At 45.8% G+C, this 22611-nt stretch overlaps 1 protein-coding gene across 3 annotated transcripts in view; it reads right to left on the bottom strand.

Moving 5' to 3' along the window:
- Positions 1–13398, bottom strand: part of SAMD4A (sterile alpha motif domain containing 4A) — a 214006-nt gene extending 200608 nt beyond the window's left edge. For 2 of the 3 annotated variants that reach the window (XM_027065747.2, XM_027065750.2), the window contains exons 1-2: positions 13258–13398; positions 11410–12031 (exon numbers count right to left, since the gene is read on the bottom strand). In XM_027065747.2, the coding sequence (XP_026921548.1) occupies positions 11410–11605 (196 nt within the window). In that variant the 5' untranslated portion in view covers positions 11606–12031; positions 13258–13398. Of the gene's footprint in view, positions 1–11409; positions 12032–12168; positions 12438–13257 lie in introns of those variants that run through there. The other variant, XM_027065748.2, reaches the window with a different exon arrangement.
- Positions 13399–22611: the final 9213 nt, after the last annotated feature.

Here is a 22611-nt window from a genome sequence, read left to right as displayed (position 1 = left end):
TGGTGAGGGTTCAACATGGGTTTTTTGATCAGAAATACCTGGGGTTCCTGGGTGGCTCAGGCAGTTAAGCATCTGACTCCTGGTTTTGGTTCAGGTCAAGATCTCACGGTTTCTTGAGTTCAAGCCCGGAGTAGGGCTCTGCCCTGGCAGTACAGAGCCTCCTTGGGATTCTCTCTCTCCCTCTCTCTATGCCACTCCCCCACTCACACTGTTTCTGTCCCTCTCAAAATAAATAAACTTAAAAAAAAAAAAAAAAGAACACCTCAGACACCTTAGTACATTTCCAATTGCTTTTGACCGAAGCTTCCTTATCTGTAACACAGAGATAATATCTACTTTGTGGATTTACGTAATTTTGAAACCAGTCAATTGGCACTTACTCCGTGCTAAACTCTGGATAATAAGCACATTATCTAATTACTGCGATATACTGTATTTAATTTTCACAACCATTAGTTCTGCTTCTCTGTATTATTCGTCTATTCAATAACTGGAGATAGCAGTTGTGTGTATGTGTAGCTATCTGCATAGTGTCTGACACATAGAAAGTGCTTTTTAAAAAAAAGAAAGAAAAGGTAGCTATTACCGTACAAAGAATGTGTCATATGGTCACTTTTAGAACCACGCAGAGAAAACAGAGATTTGGAGATAGAGACTGCAATTACGAGTTACCTTTGCTAATAAATGACTGACATACTCGGGGCTTGTGTGATCAAAAACAAAAACAAAAACAAGATCCAATTCAGTTCATTACAACTTTTCTCGAACAGGGTAGCCTTACTCATCATGGTGATCTAGCCCCACCCCACTGCCTACTTCAAAAAGGAACAGAAAATCACTCCATATATTTCTTATATAAAAAGCCACAAATCTGTGGCACAAACAGGTCAAGAAATATAGAAGAAATACACTGGAAAGAATTTGAAGAAGATTTTTATTTGGGGGTGCCTGGGTGGCTCCGTCTGTTGAGCATCCAATTCTTGATTTCAGCTCAGGACATGATCCCAGGGTTGTGGGATCAAGCCCCACCTCTCTCTCTTATTCTGCCCCTCTCCCCTGCTTATGCTCTCTCTCTCTGTCTCAAAAAAAGAAAGAAGGAAAGAAGGAAAGAAGGAAGGAAGGAAAGAAGGAAGGAAGGAAGGAAGGAAGGAAGGAAGGAAAGAAAGAAAGAAAGAAAGAAAGAAAGAAAGAAAGAAAGACCACCCTTACTCATAGTTATTCATTCACTCATATTGTCTCTCTCTCTTTTTCTCCTCTGGTCCCAGCAGCTTTGTTTTCTTACCTTTATTCCTGACTCACATAAGCCATTGACTCTTAAGGTTAGAAGGCACTTTGGAGGTCATCCAAGAGGTCACAGTCTCTTTTTTTAAAGAAACCCACTGAGTCCCTACAGTGGAGAAGCACGCAGAATAGTTTGGAAGTCAGATCGCCTATTTCCTCCCTAACCAATGGAATGACAGTCCCTATCTCATTTCATAGTGTTCTCAGGAGGAATAAATGAGAAATGTATACAAAGATTTCAGTAATGTGCCTGGCACAGAGCAGGCGCTCAATACATAGGAGCCAGTCTTATCTAGAAGCATTATTTCATGCCCTGCACTATTTTGAATGCTTACCCACCTCTGGGGGAAGCCAAGCCACAGCCTCCTACAGCAGCGTGTGCCATTGTCTGGGAGCTCTCATCATTACAGAGTTTTGTTTACTTTAAGCTAAAGGATCTTCAGCTTCGATATATACTACCCTCCACATGGATACGGAATTAAAGCCCTCAACCGGAAGCCAGATTTTCAAGAAGCCAATGATAGTCGTCGCGTTCTCTGCCCAACTGTTTCTCCAGCCTCAGTGTTCGCCTGGTTCCTCAAGGGCCCCACCATGCTCTTTCCTCTGGCCACATCCTGACCTGTCCATCTCCCTCCAAGTGTGTATCAGAACCACTCCCCCAACTCAAGGGACAGTCTGGCCGGCAGAGAAGACCTGCTTCTGAAGGCAATATTATTATATACTATAGTATGCATATAATGTATTATTAAAGGTTTAGTGGCTTTGGGGGCAACCACATCGTGTCATTATTCATTCTGAACTCTAAGTCTACTAAAAGCCAGAAGTCCTTTCCCTGCACGCTGCTACTGAACTGTGCCTCTTCCGACTGAGGTCTAGGGAAGACGAGTGTAGGGGCTATGCTTACTGCGATGTAATAGCCATCTTGTTATATTCAAATATTTTGGATCATGAGTCTGTCATCGAGCCCCCAGCTGTCCCTCTAGGTTCATCCATGGGTTTGACAGCTATACCTTCTCAGCCTGGCTTATACTGTAGTCCTTGCTGTGGCCACCGGCCGCAGACAGCAACCTGCTTCGGTTCTACCACTCCTCCCTAGCTTTCTGCCTTGGGGCTTCTCTGACAGCACATCGTGGAATGCTGAAAAAGGCTCAGCCCTCACACTGGTAGTGCAGGGACTCGACACCCTGGGGCAGCCCTTAACCAAGGGGAAAGGGGAGCCAGGGATAAATGCCACCTTGTCTATCCTTTCTGAGGCAGTCAGTATGGCTCCTCAGGGGGTCCCACGGGACTGAGCCCAAGTTGTCCACGGCAGTGCCTAGCTAGATAACAGCATCTTGTGTTACCTTTCCGTTCTTCCATTTCTCTCCGCAGTCCCCTTTCCTGTCCCTGGGATGCGTGCCCCAAATAAACTACCTGCACACCAGCCCTTGCCTAGGGCTCTGCTTTCTTGGGGACCCCTGGCTGAGTCACATGTCAACACGAATAACGATGCAGAACAGGTAGCTCCAAGTCAGGACACCCAAGTCCTCCCTTAAGGCTGACAGTGGCCGGAGCCAGGCCTGCCTGTCAAGTCACGGGAGCCACTCTAAGGCCACATAACTACACTCTGACCAGGCTTCCATGTCTCCATTTTATTCGGCAGGAAACAAGGGGATTTGTCAAAGGCTGTGCTAAAATTCAGATATGGGATGGCTACCAGAATTCTTGTGATCTTCCCAGAATACAGAGTTCTCTTGTATGCTATCTCTCTTCCTTTCCCGTTCCCCCATCAAAAAGGAAATTACTTTAGTTTTGCAGGACCCATTCTTCCCATTCTTAGGAAAGCCAGACCACTTCCTACCTCTTCATCCAAACGTTGGCAAATCAAGTTTCAAATCCTCTTCTGGTATCTGGCACAAGATTAGTGTTAACTTCACAGGTCCCTGCACAGAACCTCCTTCCTCCCTCCTTTTTTCTTTTACAAACCGAGACAATGTTATTTACTGAGGTTTCAATGATTCCCCTGTTCCTTTGTGGCTCTTCAGAAATTCAAAAGTGGTTCAGCATCGCCATTTCAGTCACACATTTCAATCACGTATCTGGTGCACATCCTCACACAGCTAGAAACGTACACGATGTTCTACATGTATTTATGCTGCACACAAGCACTTGAATTCTACAGACAGATCAGGCCGAGCTGCCTCAGAAATTCCGATGGTTGTGCTGTATGGGAGTGCACTGGGGAAGTAGGAAGAGATCTCTCCCATCCGGTTTCTGGAATTAACATTTCTGCTCTTTCCAGCTCAACTTTACAGCCCATAGCATCAGCAAAAAATGAATCTCTCCTGGAGCCTCATTTTCCATGGGACACTGATGATTAGAATGCCTAGAAATTCCAGCAGGGGCACCTCTAAAAAGCTCGGGGAAATGCTACAAACAGGGACCAACTCTGCCTTCTTCAAACTCAGCCTCATTTCGGGTCTGGGAGAGACAGTTTGAATGTCTCTGAGCCAGGGGAAGAAATCATGCACACAGATAGATGATTTTCAAACTGCTCTCCTTGGAGTTAGGTTCGGAGTGGGAAGCGGTAAGCGGAGCCACTTCCCATAAGCTTTCGTGTAAGTTTTCATTTGCAAACAAAAATCTTCTGATACACATCCATAAAACTTGAAAGCCAAGGCATCAATGACCTCCACATTACCTCCCACCTCTAATAAGTCTGTGATCTTTCTACTCAAAGAGTGCTCTGTGGCAGCAGCAGCTTAACCCAGGGGCTTATTAGAAATACCGACCTCCTGGGGCGCCTGGGTGGCTCAGTCAGTTGAGCATCTGACTTTGGCTCAGGTCATGATCTCGCAGTTCGTGAGTTCAAGCCCCGTGTCGAGCTCTTGTGCTGACAGCTCAGAGCCTGGAGCCTGCTTTGGATTCTGTGTCTCCTCCTCTCTCTGCCCCTTCCCCACTCATGCTCTGTCTCTCAAAAATGAATAAACGTTAAAAAAATTTTTTTTGAAAAAAAAAAGAAATACCAACCTCCTCAATCAGAGTTTTCAGCTTAACAAGATCCCCAAGTGATCTGTGAGCACATAATATTTTGAGAACTAGTGTAAGTCACTTTTGCCTCTTCCTATATGTGTTCAAAATGCTTCTGCTGAACACTAGTTCCAATCAAAGTAACATATAAGAGTATCCTCCTGGGAGGAGCCACGAGAACTAAGTCTTATGATGTTATGGATAATTTTAAGGATACAAATATTAGGTGAGTAGATGTTTCATGTCCCTACATTTAAATGTTAGAAATCACGGAAGTGTTTGGATTACTCCTTCCGTTCAAGACATCACGCCTGATGAACAAAAGGCATCATGTTCCACTATCTCTAACGCACTCATACTCACCCTTCAAAGGCCCAGGAAGCCTGCCCCTTCCATGGCTCATGCATGGAATCCCCCTACGTGTGTGGTTTCCTTAATAAAACTCACATCGGAGATACTAAAAAGGCAAGAATTGGGTGAGCCTTAAAGCGCTTGTTTCAAATGACACAGTCAAGTTAATTTCTTCCACTCATAATTTTTGGACTACCTGACCTATCCTGTTCCCTCCCTTTCATTCGACTCCAGGTTTGTTCTCTCATGGGAGCCACAGCATGTAGTAACTCTTTCTGGTCTAACCATTTTATTTGTTTTACCTCCACAACTCCAGCGTAAGCTCCTTGAGAAGAATCATTACACCTACCTCACATTTTGACATGCACCCAGCAATCTGCTGGGGTATCTGGTGAATTAACATGTGTTGAGGACCTTGGTCACACAGTTCCTTACCTAATACTCCTTCCCAGATGCCATTTAATGGTATTGTTTATTGTGTAAAAGAAACCACTGAATCATTTTTTTTCCTAGTAAACCAAGACAAGGAAAACTGTATTAACATGTTGATATGTGGAGTGGGAACAAAACCCTACAACTAGCCTATGAGTCCCATGGAGTGACCTGCTCCTGCACAAAAGCAGGCCAGTTCATCCCAAACTCCACAATGGCTTTTGGAGTAGTAGCTTCCCTAGCCTTGACTAGCTAAACCCAGGGGGAAGGCTCCCATTCTGAAAGATGTGCTCTCTTTGGGAGAGTCCTGCCTCAGGCGGCTCCCACAGAAGCAAAAAATAGCTCAGAGGAGACATCGGATTCTGCATTCTGCATCGTAATCTACGTGACCCAGTGGAAGTCAGTAAGGCCTTGGAAGGAATGATTAGGAGGGACGGAAAGGAAGGAACTGGCCAAAAACTCAAAGCAATAATTCTATTTCAAACAGAAAAAAAAGCACCACACCTTTCCTAGCAGATGAGTTATACAAGGCCCTTCGCTCATAGACGAAAACCTCCAAATTTCTCCTCAGGTCAAGGAAGAGAGGAATTTCATCTTCTCTGGCATTGTAAGTTCTCTTTAGAATCGCACCTGTGCAGGGCACACTGGGAAGTCTCTGGCTACTTCTCAAGCCCTTTTGACACTCATTTCACCCAGCTTTGTTTATTTCAACATAAACAAACCAACTGGACTGCCGTTAAGTTTGTCTGCCTCTTACTTGCTTTGAGGGGACCTGTTTATAACACATACTCAGTCTCTGAAGCCCTACAGCACCCAAGCTAAACAAGCAAATCCAAGTTATTCACAACAGAGCGTATAAATGTATGTGACCTGCCGTCAGTTTGTCCAGAAAATTACAACACCCTAAGTGAAAAGTGCTTCAGATATAAAGTCCTTATACATTTCTCTCAAAAAATGACTTCTGCTTTTCACATTCACCAACTGAAGGGAAAAAGTGTTGACAAGTTATGTAGGAAAACTGGGCCAGGGTTGAATTTTTTTAGGACCCAACATGATAGAGAATAAAATTAAGCTAACATGCAGAAGACAGAGTGACGTAGACTCCTATCTTTTCAGAGGGCCAATCATCTCCAATCTCTTCTTTTTTCTTTTAATTTTAGAGAGGAGAGAGAGTGCAAGCGGGGGAGGGGGGCAGAGAAAGGGAGAGGGAGAGAGAGACAGACAGAGAGAGAGAGAGAGAGAGAGAGAAAACCTAAAGGAGGCTTCACGCTCAGCGTGGAGCCCGACGCGGGGCTCGATCCCACAACCCTGGGACCGTGATCTGAGCCGCAATCAAGAGATGGCCGCTCAACCGACTGACCCTCCCAGGTGCCCCTCCAATCTCTTCTTGATAATCCTTTAAATAAAAAGAGTTCCTGTCATTTACAAAAACATTATTTATATAAATTCCACATTCATTTAGAGGCAACTCCACATTAAACAGAGGCAAATTTAAACATGGCGGATATAATAGGTCCTCACTGGATTATTAACAAGTAACTTCTGGACAATAACAAGGCTTTATTAGCTCCATTTTACAGATGAGAAAACTGAGGCCCAGGAATCAACTGACCAGCGCACTGTGACTGATTTCAAAGTCCATACTGTAAGAATCCTTTACAACATATGCCCTCCCATGCATATAAATAAACGGCCACCTGGACAAACCTTCCTTTCTTCTCCATATTAGTTGTTTCTTCTCCCCCACAGATCAATGCTGAGGTCAACAAAGCCGCCCTGAGATAATGATGTCACCAGGTGACCAAAATGGAAACCAAACCAAACTTTACCTCACTTCTCCCATTCTTGCCTTTTAGAGGATCATGCATATACTAGAAAGCACTTTCCCAAAAGTGTACAAATACACACACACAGCCCTTCCATCTTTTAGCTCGTTTCCTAAAAGCCTTCTTGGGTTTTCAATCATCTCTGCACGATTAGGTCCAAACACCTTGGCTGGCAAAATCCTACACACCCACAGCTCCTGTTTTAATTTCTGCCTTACTTAGAAGTCGGGATTCTACACTCTTCTAGCCACTCAACTCACTATTTTCTGCACAGGCCCTCTCATAAGGCAACATTTTTATCAAAGCTATCCCTTCTGCCTGAAAAATGCCTTCATGCGTATTCTCTACAATCCTTTGTACATACTGAACCAACTCCTAATCACCCTTCAAAACTCAACTCAAACATATCTCCTCTTCAGTGAAGTCTTCTCTGACTCCCCAGGCAATTAACTGCTAGGTTTACAATATTCCCAGAAGCCCTCCCTCCACTCCTTTTATTCCCATATCACTGCTTCAGCACCTATGGTACCGTGTTAGTCATTTACTCAACACCAGGTATCTATGGACCAGGCACTGGAATATAGTATATTACCTTTGTATTCCCACTGCATAACACAGGGGCAGGAAAGTAGCAGGCAGTCAGAAAACGAATGTTGAATGAGTAAGTGAAAGGCAGAACTACAAACAAGATCTTCTGCAGCAACATCAGGAAAAATCTCAATTCTTCTATTTTCCTTTTACTCCGTTTATGATCTAAAGGAGCAACCCAGGGTATGATACACCTACTCTATAGAAACCAAACACTATAAAAATCGCAGAATCAACACCTTCACCCTCTAATGAGAGAAAACATGCCCACAAGTCCTTTTCCAATCTCCACAGTTAGTTTTGTCTCAAGCACCACCATTTCAGATCATCTTTTCTGTTGTATTTAATTATACGGAAAGCAACAATCTTTTTATCATTTACTTACTACAAACATACGCAACTGCCCCACAAAGTATGCACTGTTTTGTGAGTTAGTAAGTCTTTATGGATTCACTTGCACACCTCCATTTATTACACTGTTTCCACTGCAAAACATATTTCAAGTCCAAACGACAAAAGTCATGAATAAATAATGTCACACAACCTATTTTTCTTTAGGAAACTGCACGTAAAGAGAGTAGGTTCCATTTTGCCATTTTTATGTATCAAAGGACCTGTTAGCCCCAGAAACAGTCATCTACAAACTGGGACTGGCCAGAGGTCTCAAGGTTAATCTGGACTGGAGGGCAATAATCTACAACTTGAGGGTTCTGGAAACCAGTCTCTACCTGGGAAGCTGACCATGAGCAGATCCCACTGACTAAATCTAGCGTGAAACACACACACACACACACACACACACACACAGTCTCAGGGAATGACTCAACCATTTTTTGTTTGTTTGTTTGTTTTGGATTTCAGATGACCATGAACCTGAGGCAAAGGATAAACCGTGAACCACTAAATTCTCAATAAATGCTAAATTTAAGAGAAGAAAAAGTATCAAAATACATCCCACGGATCTCAAACAAACCACATTTAATGTGAAAAATTATCTCTATTTAAAGTCAGTCCTGGAGAAAATAGAGCCAAGTTCATACTATGACTAATTACATTTTTTATTACACTGAGATCACACCCCAGATATGAATTTGGTTCCCATTCACCAAGGTTTAAACTCTCAACACCAGAAAAAATATGTGCTTTTTAATTGATGATTACAAAGAAAAGTAAGTGATACATGATGATTTTGGTATAGGAAACCTCAGCCAGCCAATGAATGAGTCATTCCACACAGCCTAGTTTTCTGAATGGGTAAGAGCTTTACCAACCAAAACAGCCTTGGAGGTTAATTATCTTGACTGTCAATATTTTCAAAGTTTATGTCATATTTTCCTCTCTTCTCAAAGAGTGTATTCAAAAATGTATCCTTTTTGGTAGTTCACTCTCATTCATGGTAAATAGTAATTATTTACTTATTACAGAATAATGCCTGCAGAATCAGTTGAGGGTTCCTACCCTAACATTCCCAAACCTTCAGGGCTTCTACTTCCAATTCTTGTGTCTAAAGTTATAATATTTCTGTCTCTTTCCTGGTTGTCAAGCTGTCAAGGGTCACCTCATTCTAAATGTGCTACCCCTAATACGCCATGGATCCTTTCTCACATTAAAAAAAAATTGTTAGGGTTGTTATCTAAAATAAGAATAAGTATGTTCTGAGAAAGGGTCTGAAGTATTCTCCCATACTTGATGCCCTCTATTCTGGTTGTTGAGTGGACATTTTTGCCCCACTGGTTCTTGGCTAGGTTCCAGATATGTGAGAGAGCCATATTCCAGGCTTGGATATATGCTATGACCAATCTTGATTCTCTGTATGATCCCCATACTGCAGAAGTAAATTGAACCATCACACGACCTCACTAATGAATTTCTGTCCTGGCCACAGGACAAGTGCAAAGGTTTCAAAGAAAGCAAAATTTCTGGGTTGTAACATTAATTCAGAAACTGGAAAACGGTCCCTATCTTACATAATGGCTCTAGATTTTGTATACCTATGGCACTTAGCAGCAGGAACAGGTAGGTTTCCACAAATAAGTATAGCAAAATAAAATTTTTGAGAAAAAAGATTGCCAAATGACTTTTAAAAACACAGAAGTTCTTTTTTTTTTTTTTTTTTTTGGTCTATTAAATGACGAGACTTTTAAAGTAAGTGATTTCTTTCTACACCACACATTTAATGGCTTCACTTACTGAACTGCTACTATGTGGGGAAAAGTCTCCTTTAACCCAAAGGGCAAGAATGTTGCTCTAACATTTGAGTCACCTGAAGATTCATTATTTTAAACAGTCCCTTCAAGCACTGAAGTCAAGCATTCCACACAAATTACTGTACTTAAATCCCCTGCAGTCTATAACACACGAAAGTTTACATAACCTTGTTTGTCAAACCCGAGAAAACAATATCAAGCAGGTGAACCAGACTACCCTGTCACATCAAGGACAGAAGTCAAGAGAGCAGATCATCAGTCTTCCTAGTTATGCTCCCACACCCTTAGGAAGGAGCCTGGCCCTTCAGCTATTTATAAATGTGTAACTGAACAGAAGGGGCCCTGCCCCTGCCACCCTTGTAACAGGGGGTGCTGTTTGGGCTCTTGCTGAATCCCACTGGGGCCTGTGTGATCTGTCTCAGTGCGGCCTTCCACACCTGGAGGCACAGGGACCTCTGGGTGCAGCCCTGTCTGGTCAGGAAAAGGGCTGTGAGGATTTCCCGGCTCACTTCCAGCCTCTGATTCTATATATGGAAACAACCCATCCAAGGGTTTTCAGCCTCATGAGCACCACACCAGGGAGGAGTAGTAAGGAGGAGGCCAGCTCTCCTCTTGCTGCCCTGACCGCACACTCACTTTAGTGTCTCCCAGGCCCTGCTGCCCTCAACTGGACCTTGTCATCAAATGGCAGCCCAGACCTCTGCTGAGTCTCGCAGGCTGGAGGCTTTAACACGGAACAGCTGGAAGAGGACCCTGCATTCTTTTCTCTGTGTAAACACTGGGGGCTCTGTTCACCCTCCTGCTGCAGCAGGAACTAAAGAATTTCCCCTATCCAAAATTACAACCGACCTTGCCCCTACCCCCCATCCTCACCCCACCTCCCCACCCCAGGATATAATTTCAGTCTGTCACCAGCCATGCTAGCAAATAGAAAACTGCTGAACCTTTCCAGTACATTCATTTTCTATACTAGTGAAGAGGTCTGTAAATATGAAACGATTCTGTTATATTCAGTAAAGTTTTCCAGCAAAAATATGAAGGACCCTGATTCATGCCTGCTCTCTACCGAAACCCTTTCTGTAAGACCGTTTCTACAAGATCCACATCGACACGACGAGGTCGTGATAAAGAAGTATAACCTCATAGTATACAAACTGCGAATGTAGCGTCACCTGCATATTAGTCTGAAGACAGAGCTCTGAAACTGTAATATCCATGGGGAAAAATGAATAATAAAATTGAATTTTCATGTATCCTTCATACAGCCTAATCAAAGCTTGGCTCTCTGAAGGGCAGCCCGGGTTTCTTCATGTGTTGCTGAAATCCAGAGAGCCACGTTGCCCAAAAGAAGAAGGAAAAAAAAAAAAAAAAAAGCCCAGAAAATCCAGACTCTACGTGACCTGACTTACTTATTTCCCAGGAAACTGCATGAGAGAAAAATCAATCATTCATGCTACCGTGGCTACCACACGGAATGGGCTGAAGGAGTTGACAGTGGGCAAAAAACCAAAGCGGCCAGCGGAGGTAAGTGGGCGCAGGGACTGGGGGTGGGGGGGGCAGGGAAGGGTGACATGCCAAGGGCCCCGGCCCGCGCCCTCGGTGTACCCGCTGGGAGGCGGCCGGGGGCGGGGCCCAGGCCCGAGGCTGGGAAGCAGGAGGGGATGGGGGAAGGAGAAAGGGGGGAACAGGAGGGACAGCGGCGGCCGCGCACTTACCGGGGCTGTTGGCCTCGCCTTCGAGGACGTGCAGCTCGGCGCAGTCGGCCAGCGAGTGCTCCAGGCAGAGCTGGAGGAAACGGGCCTGGGTCTGGCTCACGCGCTTAAGCAGAGACAGCAGCGCAACAGTCTGCTCGCACTCGTTCCAGCCCTTAAACCAGCCCGCCAGCACCCCGACCTGGTCGCGAAACATCATGGTTAGGGGGCGGCCCTCGGTCTACGAAGCCCCCTCGGCGCCCCAGCCCGCCCCGCCCGCCCCAAAGTTTGGCGGAGCCGCAGCCCCGCGGCCGCCGGAGACGCGTTCCCGTTCCAAGGTGGCTCCGGTGCCCGGACGCTGCAGGTACTGCCTCGGCTCCTGCCTCTCTCGTCTGGTTTCAGTTATGTTCCGGTGGTTCTGGCTGATTTCCCCAGAGATGATGACAGACAGTAGCACGGAAATGTTTCTTTTTAAAAAAATAACGATTAAAAAAAAATTCCCCACAAGGCACACAAACTGAAAGAATGCTCTTCCCCCCCCCCCTTTCGCAGCTCCGGGATGGTGATTTCCGGCGTCCCGGGGTCTCTTCCCCGCTGGGCGGCAGCTCGGACCCTTCACACCCGCATTCCCGAGCGGCGATCACCACTGGAAGGAGAGAAAGGCTGCAGTGAGACCTCGGCCAGCGAGGGAGCGCGCCCGGGAAACGAGCGCATCAGAGGGGGCGGGGGGGGGCGCCCCGCTGGGGGTTTGGTCCCCCCAAATTCCGGCCGCCCCCTCCGCACCCGGATGCGGGAGATGAGCTATTCCCGTTCCGGGAATGGCCAGAAGCCTCCTTCCCAGGTGCGGGAGTAGACCCCACGGCTTCCTGTTGCTGCCTCTGCGAACGGCTAGTGCTCCCTACACACGCCACCCGGGGTGGCCTCGAGGGCTGAGCCTGCAAACGCCAGCACCAGCAACAGATCTTCCTCGCGCGGAAAACTTGCAATGCGGCTGCGAAGGGGCGCGGGGGTGGGGGTGGGGGCTAATGCAAAACAGAGGCGGAGGCAGCGGCAGCCCGAGTTCCTTCCTCCTCCTCCTCCCCCTCCTCCTCCTCCTCCTCCTCCTCCTCCTTCTCTACCTCCCCCTCCTCCCACTCCTCCTCCTCCACCTCCCGGAGAAGCAGCCGAGCGGCTGCAGCTCCATCTACAGCAACAGCCAGCATCTCCGCCGCCAGGCGCCCCTCTGGATTTAGGCCGTGAGCAGCCGCGGCAGCAGCTCGAGACAAAAATAAACTCCCCACCCAAAGCTCCGTGCCCAGCGGGCGGAGGCGCAGCCCGAGCCCCGGGTCCCCCGCGCCGCGCCTCTCCAGCCCACCCGGGAGGTCTCCGAGGGCCTGCTTTGCCCTGAGCGATCAGATGTGTGCGTGCGTGTGCGTTTGTGTGTACGCGCGTGTGTGCTTTAGGCATTCTGCCCCGGCTGCCACCGCCTACGGGCGGGTCCGGCCAGCCCAGCGCCTCGCCCGCGCTTCCCAGGCCGAAGGCGGAACGGCTCCAGGCGCGCGCCGAGCGCGGAGACAGCCGGAGTCCTAAGCACTGCTTCCCCGGCGGGCAAGGCGGCTCCGCCGAGACTGCGGCTCAGCGCCGCCCGCACACGCCCCCCAACGACCGCAAAGAAGAAAGTTCAGCTTCGGGGGCTCCCCCAGTCCTATCCCTGTCCGGTGGCGGCTGGCGGCGGAGAGAAGAGCCCAGCGGCCAACCCTCGAGGGGCCGCTCGCTGCCGGCACCCCGCTTCCCGCCTCCCAGAACTTCTCGAGTAGAGGGGGAAGGCTCTTGGGAGGAGAACCCAGTGACCGGCGGGTCCCCTGCCGCGGTCAGAAGGGTGGGGGCGCTCACCTCGGCGCGGCTCATCCCGGCGGCTCGGGGCCCCGTGCGCGGGTCGGGGGCCGAGGCGGCTCTCAGCGAGGGTCTGGGCGCCCGGAGCGCGGGCTGCGGGCCATGCCGTCGGGGCGGGCGGCGCTCAGAGAGTGCGGTGCTGCGAGTCCGGGCCGCCGCCGCCGCCGCTGCTGCCGCCTCCAGTGTCGGCTCGCGGAGGACTGAGCCGCCGAGCCGGAGCTCCCCACATGCTACTGATTAACATACACCATTACATCATGGGCTTGGCAGGGAGCGCCCGAGAGGGGGGAGAGGAACCCGGGCGGCGGCGGCGGCACGCGGGGGGAGTCGGGGGGAGGATCCCCGGACCCCGCGGGCGACGGGGGTGGGGGGGCGGATTCCTACGCGGGGACCAGAAAAGGGGAGGGGAGCGGAGAGGGAGGAGCCGGATGGCGCGGAGGGGTCGGGTTGGAAGAACAGCCCCGCGGAGGGAAGAAGTTTGGAGAAGGGGAGGGGTCCGAGTGAATTCCTCCCCGGCCGTCTGAGAGTTCTGGAGGGGTCGGGGCCCTCGAGTCGCCCGAGCGCTGGCAGTAGAAGACTCGGAGGGCGCTTGAGAGGGGGCGGTGCTGCCACCGGCTGCTCGTCCTTGGGAATGTGGTTCGCCGACTCGAGTGACCCCTGAGTCCTCCTGGGGCCCGGGGGTGGCAGATCTGTTTGCCCGGCGGGCGGTGGAGACGTGGGGTCCCTGCCGCGGGGGGCGTGGACGGGTTCCGGGGGTCTCCGAGGCCCAGGGGCGGTGCACTGAGCTGGGCGTGCCTGGGTGCCGGCCTCCTTCCTTGTGGCCCTTGTCTAAGGGGCCCGAGAAGTGCCTGGCCTAATCACCCCTCACCTGGCTCTGGCCTTGGCTGCCCTTTGCTCTCGTCGGCGGCCTCGCGGGCCACCCGGCCCCCCTCTTGGGCCTCTCTCTCCCCTCCGGAAGCCACCCGACCTCTGGGACCAGCCTGGGAGCTCTGCCTGAGTACTCTCGTGTGGAGTGGGAGACGAGCGCCGCCCTGGGCGGCAGGAAGGCGAGCGAGGCCACCTGTCAGCGCGTCGGAGTCTCCAGGCTGGGCGGTTGACCTGGACCTGGGCAGTGCGCGAGGCCGAGGCCGTGTCTGGGTCAGTGTTCCACCGGCGCGGAAGAGAATAGCGGGGTGCGGCGGCCAGTGGAGCAGCCTAAGGTGGGCTGGAAAAGCGCCGCCGGGTATGGTCTCCAAAGTAGAGGGTTAGTAGTAGGGGTTAAAAATCCCCTAAAACCTGAAAATCGCTGTACCTTCTTTTATCAGGTGAATATTCACGGGTGGACTTGATGGCCAAATCCGGGCTATCTCCGTGTTTTCAGTGAAACACTGAGCCCTTGAACACTTTCTCCAGCAACTTGAAGCTTTGTTTATAAGAGTACTTCTGAGAAACCAGTGAAATACGTGCTTCAGACCCAGCCTTCCCTACTCTCGTGAACACAGTATTTTTGAGGATAAAGTATTTGAGATATTATTCCACTAATTCACACTTCCGTTTTTCAACTACAGCATATGATATGCCCCTGGAATTTCAATCTTTCCTTCCTTCCTCAAACCTAGTTCCTGCACCGTATACTCCGTGTCAGACACGTGACAGTACCTAACCCTCTGTTGGGGGTATTGAAAGGTCTTGTGGGGCTGCAGAAGTTTAGATGTTTTCGTTAAAATAGGATATGTGAATAATTGTTTAAGATCATTATTAACCAGCCAGGAAAGGTATCTGCATAATTTAATGACTATCTTCCCTAAAATCGAGAATCCTAGGGTCAATGTTTTATTTTTATTTTGCGTTATTATTATAGAGGCAGAAAATCTTGTCATATCATTTTCTCCAAGACATTACTGTCAATTAGCTAGTCCTTAGTAATAACGTCTATCGGGAAGTGGGAAGGAGAGTTCCAGCACAGTCTACCCTGGTATATACTTTGCTATCAATGGCAGCCAAAGCAGAAGTGCTCCATCTGGAGCCTTTGAAAGCCCTCAAGAATGATATAATTTTTTTTAAGTGGAAGAAACATCAGTTTCATTAACGTATTTATTGTCACCTGCAGATTACTAAAGGAATAGTAAAACTAAAAAAAACCAAAGCCAACAAACCTTGAGGCAATCTTCAAAAATTCTAATGCTGAAGAAAGAAAATACTACCACCTACTGGAAAAATGTAGTTCTTACAGCAGCCTTTAACCGAGGAAAAGATCTTGATTTAGTTAATTTTTGAGCTACTTTTGAGAAATACAAAGATGAGCAGGAATGAGTTACCAGTCCCCCTTGTTTTTGTGGGATGACAATACTCGTGATTTCCATGCCTCTGGGCCTTTTCTCTGATAAGACAGAGAATATAGATAAAACCCAGTGAGGCTGCTTCATTATTCCTCAGAGTGAAGTCAAGACTCTGAAGGAAGGAAAGGAATACTATCAGCTAAATATATGTTTGTGTATTAAATGTGGAATTTTCCTATATGAACCTGTACCCAATTTTTGTGGATAATTAAGAAGTAGCTAACAAGTACTAAAGGTTCACACCCCCTTGGAAAAGCAATGAAAATATGAGATAGAGGACATTGTTGTTATGTCTGTGTTCACTATTTTTTATTTAGTCATTTGAAAAATACCTATTGTTCACCTACTTTATGCCAGGCAGTGGGTTAGGCAGTGAGTACACAGAGCACAGGTACTGAGTCCATCATGGTGTACCAAACAAAAGATAGATCAGAATATCAAATGAATTCACATTCTTTTAACATTCTTTTGTTTTTCTCCTCCCTAGACTCTGCAAAGGAAAGAAATTAGTGTTTGCTCGGTGAGTAATACTTTTTATCAAATAACTCAAATGTTCAAATGTTTCAAAGATGACTAAGTCCAGCTAAATCAGTGCTATGTTTATAAGTCACTGCTTAAGAACATGTTTAGGTATTGTTTACATCAATAAGCTATCTCCAGGAGCCCATGTCTATGGATTTTAAATTCATAGTTCTAGGAGTAATAACATAAAACAAGAAAAAGTGTATTAGTTATAGAGACATTAGAACAAGTTATCTTTAATTATTTGCTTTATTAATTAGCAAAAGTGTTAGCAGTATTAAAATCTGGGGGTGCCTGGGTGACTCAGTTGAGCATCAGACTTTGGCTCAAGTCATGATCTTGTGGTTCATGAGTTCAGGCCCCAGGATGGGCTCTGTGCTGACAGCTCAGAACCTGGAGCCTGCTTCAGATTCTGTGTCTCCCTCTCTATCTACCCCTCCCCACTCACACTGTCTCTGTCTGTCTCAAAAATAAACATTAAAAAAAATTTTTTTTGACGAAGTATTAAAATCTCCACCAAAGGGAGAATGACAATGAATATTTTTCATTAATTCAATAATTTAATAAATCTATATTGAGCATTTATTCTGTGTCAGGTTTAAGATAGATGTTTAAGATACAATGTTTGAGATACATGGTGTTTTCTATCTAACATTTTCTATCAAACATGGTGTTTTCTATCTAACATTACAGATGGCGTTTTCTATCTAATATATATATATATATATATATCCATTATATATTAAAATATAGATTTTATTGCATATATGCATAGAAAAAGGTGTTGAAAAGATTTCCACCATGATGGTAACTACTGGTGATTTCCCTGGATGATGGAATTACTGAGGATTATTATCTTGTTTCTCTATATTGTCTAATTTTTCCACCATACATACAAAAGTTAAAACAAAACACTGCATAAGCTCAAAACGACTGGCTAAAATTAAGTGTAGAAAGTATTCTGAAAAAACTACACTGTAAAACTTAGTTCTTCAACTCCTAATAATTGTTTAGGAGTCTGTTTGCTTCCTCCAGGGTCTTGTCCTAGCCTCATTACTGTGCCTCATGGCCTCAACATTCTTGTCTTTCCAGCCCTTGGTTCAGACACTTCCTGTGGTTTCTGAATCAACATTGAATACATTCCAAGCTCTTTGGCCTGAAATACAAAGACTCCAGCATTTGGCCACTATCTGCTGCTCTGGACTTTTCTCCAGAATTTCATTCACTAATTCATTCAACAAGAAGTATTTATCTAATATAAATCACTGTGCAGGGCAAATGGAGGATACAAAAGTCGAAGAGAGGGCATGGTCTCTTTAATCTCTAGTGGAGAACATAAAGTATGGGGGTGTGCGTGCACGCACACGCACACACACACACATTTCACTGAAAGGTACAATACACAGTAGGTCTAGGGGAAGATTGCACACAGTGTTGAACAATACCAGAGGAGGCAGAAATTCTGCCAGAAATTTCAGAAATACAGTAGGCATCTGGTGCCTTATGTGTTGGTGCTCAGTGGATAGTTTCAACAGAGATGGGCAAAATTTTAGGAATCTATCCTACTGCAACTATAGCATTATTACTGTAAGGTATACAAAAATATACAAGAATGTTAATTTCAGCATTATTTATATAGCAAAACACTAGACTGCAGAGTAATGTGTGAATAAATTATCAAACCTCCATACTGTAAGTCTTATACAACTGTTTTTAAAAATGAGTTATAGTTGGAAAAAATGCATCAGAAATATGATAGATTGATGGATAAAGGGATTATAGGTAAAGTAATATGTGATAAACATGAAAAAAATGTTAATTATAGAATCTAGAGTGTATAGGTATTAAGCATTCAATTCTTCCAATTTTTTTGTATACTCATGTGTATAATAAATTGTTGGGGATAAAAATGATGAGTCAAATTTCTATGTATTGGCCTAGAAATAAGCATTTTTTAAGTCATAGAATAATGTTTATGCTATGATTCTGTTTTTGTGGTTAAGAGACCCAGTTCTAAAGCAAGAGTCCTGAGTCTTGGAACACAACCCTATCAACTGACTAGCCATTTGACCTTTTACTAGTCACTTCCCACTCTGTGCCTTAATTTCATTGGTAACAAATCTACCTAATTGTTATGAGTAAATAAGTTAATACATTTAAATTTCTTAAAACAGTGCAGGCATATAGTGTTGGATAATATTATTAAATATGACTGAGAGGAGAAAGGTTATATGGGATGGCAGAGAGCAAACAAACTTTTGTGTCTCTCTGTAAATATGCTATAAATACAAATACACATATATTTGTATGAGAATGTTTATTTGTATGTTTGGTACAACCCCACGAGGGAACAATTAGACAAATCCAGAAAGAGGGATATTCTCAAAGACAACTGGTCTGAAAAAAATGGTGGAAGGGCTGTCCTAGATTAAAAGAGACAGAAGGCATATAACAACCATATGCAATGTGTTATCCCTGATTGCCTCCAGGCTTGAAAAATTAGCTATTAAAGACATTGGGGGACAATTGGGGATACTGATATTGGTATTAGGCGATTATTATTAGTTATTAGTTTTGTTAGATGTGACCATCGTATTGTGGTCATGAAAGAGAATAGTTGTTTTTTTTGTTTGTTTGTTTTTAAAGGATATTCATGCTGAGGTGTTTGGGTGAGGGGTCAAGATGTCTGCAGCTTAGTTTGAAATTGTTTAGCAAAAAGGTACATGGTTAAAATGTATGTGGCAAGTGTTGAACCAGGCAGTGAGTATAATGGGTGCACACTGAACTGTCTTTCCACATTTTCTGTGTGTTTGAAATTTTTCTTAATTAAAAAATTGAAAAATAAAGTTAAGTATTAAGGTTTTAAAAACACAGAGATGGGGTTTGTGAACACCATTTGCAAAGGCAAGGAGATGTGCAAGTTCATAGTAAATGCTGTCAATGCTTTGGCGTTAAGAACAAAGGTATGAGTTGTAATAATATTAAACTTGACTGCTGTGTTTCTCAAAGTGGGAGTCCATGAACCTTACACATCAGAATCACCTGGGAGTTTATTTTAAAAGGCAGATCTCTGAGTTCCTCTGTAGGTGTAGTGAATCAGGGGGTGCCTGGGTGGCTCGGTTGGTTGAGCATCTGACTCAGGTCATGATCCCAGGGTCGTGGGATTGAGACCCATGTGGGGCTCTGTGCTGAACATGGATGGAGCCTTATTGAGATTCTCTCTTTCCCTCCCTGCCCCCCAAAAAGATGTAGTGAATCAGAATCTTAAATCTTAAAGTTTCCATGTGATTCTCAATTAGAGTGTTTACTAAACTTCCCCTGTCACAAGATGAACGTTGGCTGTTTAGTACCATACAGATTCCCAGGCCCCTTGACTGATAATTCTGATTCTTTTGGGCTGGGACTTGAGAATTTGTATATTTAGAAAATGTTCCAGGTCATTTTGTGATTGGATCAGTTTGGAAAACGCTAAGTTAGAAAACTCTGAAGAACCTCAAAGTAGAGTTTCCTAAGCACGCTTGGTAAGAATCACCTGGGCTGCTAGTAGAAGGCACTCATATTTGCAGCCCTCACCAAAACCTTCTAAATTAGAATCTTCTGGGAGTGGGCCTGGAAGTCCATGTTTCTATCAAGAGCCCCTGGTGATTCTTTTTTTTTTATATGTAAATGTTTTATTTTATTATTTTTTTTATTTTAGAGAGAGAGCATGCCCGCAAGTGGGGGAGAAGGGCAGAGGGAGAGAGAGAGAGAGAATCCAACCAGGCTGAGAATCCCAACACTCAGTGAAGAGCCAGATGTGGGTCTTGGTCCCACGAGCCTGGTATCATGAACTGAACTGAAATCAAGAGTCAGATGCTCAACTGACTGAGCCATCCAGGTGCCCTGGTGATTCTTAAGATCAGACAAGTGGGGGAGCATCAGTGCACAGGTGTACAAAGCCATCTGAAGGGACGGCCTGTTGAAGCGGTGGGAGCAGCAACAGAAGCATTAAGAGGAGAGCGAGCTCTCACTAGATGAAAGGTAGCACTTTTCTCTTCTTGGTGTGTCATTCGGGTCCATCTCTAAGTGTCCTGGTCCCCACATTCCAGTCCCAAGAATCTGGATAGAGGATGTCTTCCCACATGGAGCAGCTACAGATGAAAAGGTGCTGGTGGGGAATGTGTGGATTTTTGGAAGGTAGAGTTGTCATGCAAATTAATACTCAGCCATGCCAGATATATGCCAAAATCTCACAAGCTTGCTGAACATATGTCAACCCCTGATAGACGAATTCTTTTCTCTTAGCCTGCAAAAGGAAACGCCTGATGAATTCGTACGGTAAGGACGTCCCTTTGAATGATCCTAGGGAAATACCTAGACATCTCACTTCAAGCAGTTTTATACTCTACTTTCCTGTGAAATTGTGCAATGTATGTCGACAAAGAGGAATATCTGTCACTGAAATAAGGTTGTCATAATGGTAGAGTGGACTCTGAGCCAGACACCCTGGAACTATGCCCCGCCTGATTTCACCGGCTGCCCCTTCTTACCTCATTTCATGCTGCATCCCCACCCCCCGCCTACACTCAGTTCCTCAAATGTGCCAAGCTCATTCTCTTCTGGAGGACTTTGCACTTACTATTCCTGGAGAATTATGTCTTTCTGGCTCCTCATCCAGCACTTCAAAAGGCTGACTCCTCCCTCAGGTCTTAGCTCAAATGTCACCTTCTTAGAGAGGCCTTTTTAGAGCCCACTATCTAAAGCAGAGGCCCTTTCCTTACCGAAGCATGTACCACAACGGAACTTGTATTGCTTGTTCCTGATCTCTCTCCACTCACCAGATTTCCAGCTCCACAAGTGCAGGGACCCGTTCTTTCTTATTTATCCTCAGGACCTTCAGTACTTTCTAGGACCTGTCACCCAGAAGTGCGCAGTAACTATTTGTGAGTTGAATGAATGAATCTCGGGGTTGGAAGCTCCCTCAGAAGACTCTGGGTCCAGTGCCCCATCCTGTACTTAAATACCCTATTACTGTGTTTTGAGACCCAGTCCATGAGCATACTTTTACCTCAACTGCAGTAAAACAAGAGTAGCAAGAATAACATATTCTCATTTTTTCACTGTTCCAAATTTATTCAGCTTCAAGGACTTTACTCTGACATTATGCTCTTCCTGCTTGAGGGGTAGGGGAGGTATTAAAGTATCTTATAGTAAATGATAGTAATATTGGGCTATTGATATCCTTATTTGGAGAAATTAAAAAAAAAAAACACAAAACTTGGTGACTTTAGCTGGTCTCCTGGTTTTCCTGGCCCATGAAATTCAGAAGTCTGCACCCCTCTGCATTCAGAGGTCACACCCCTCCATCTAAGTGGCCGTTTCGATGACCTTGGAGTGGCCATTGGCATTGATGATTAAAATGTGCTTTCTGTAAGTACTTGGTCTATCCCTCTGTAACTTGCACCCATGGCAGCCATGGACATGCACCTGTCAGCTCCTTTTCAAGGGTCTGCCACAGGATGGTGTTGCCAACACCAGCTGCTGTCTCTTTGCTCAGGGACACCCCATCCACTTAGTGGAGACTTTCTCAGGACTATGCTGTGGTCTGAAGCCCTTCCTCCTCAGTCCTTCTTTCCTCTCTGTTTTCACAGTCCTGGTCTGAAGGCTCTCCCTGCCTTGTCCCACTCCCTCCCCATTGAACCTTCACAGGTATTTCCCCCAATAAATAGCATATACATCTAATCTTGGCATCTCCTTGTTGAAGGACCATCCTAAACAGACATACTATCCCCTGGCTTCATGTGACCCTAGGAATTGGACAAGGGACTCCAAATGTGATCTGACCGGCTGTGCAATCATGGAGAGGGGACCATCCATCTCACCACCCATAAAATGGAGAAAATTCTACTCATCTTACAGGGCTGTTGTGAAACTTGAGTGAATAGCACATGCACTGCCTCCCAGTGCCTGATGCCCAGTAATGCAATGCCTGTCCCTACCCGACCCCACCCCCGTCACTGTGAGGCTGCGGAAACGTCTCTTCAAAAGCTGCTCTGATCTATGAAGAAACATTTTATACGTTCAAGGGAAAAGTGAACAAAAGTATAGAGTTTTTGAAAGTTGTACATTTTGAAAGAGCTGAATGAAGGTCTCCTCGGGTTATAAATGTGTCGTATCAGACAATCTCATGTAAAATGAGCTTTAGTGCAAATTCTAACTTCCGAAGAGCAGACGATTAGGCAGTCATGTGAGTGGAATGGGATGTAGGTGAGCTAGAAACAGAGGTGCCAAATGGAGGAATCCGTTTCCTGGTCGAGAGGGATGAGTCCAGGTGGTTCTCAGTCCTCGGTCCTCAGAAAAGGTATACAACCGCTGATGTGCATGCTGGTGAGAGTAGGCTGTTCAGGTCGAGATGTAGAGAAGGAATTAGCAATGGTTAAGTGTCAGACTTTGGCTCAGGTCATGATCTCACAGTTTGTGGGTTCCAGCCCCGCATCAGGATCTGCACTGGCAACTCAGAACCTGTAGCCTGTTT

This window comes from Acinonyx jubatus, chromosome B3 (assembly GCF_027475565.1).
Source record: "Acinonyx jubatus isolate Ajub_Pintada_27869175 chromosome B3, VMU_Ajub_asm_v1.0, whole genome shotgun sequence".
Taxonomy (NCBI): domain Eukaryota; kingdom Metazoa; phylum Chordata; class Mammalia; order Carnivora; family Felidae; genus Acinonyx; species Acinonyx jubatus.
The sequence above is the reverse complement of the archived record's forward strand: the minus strand, read 5'-3'. Positions and strand labels throughout refer to the sequence as shown.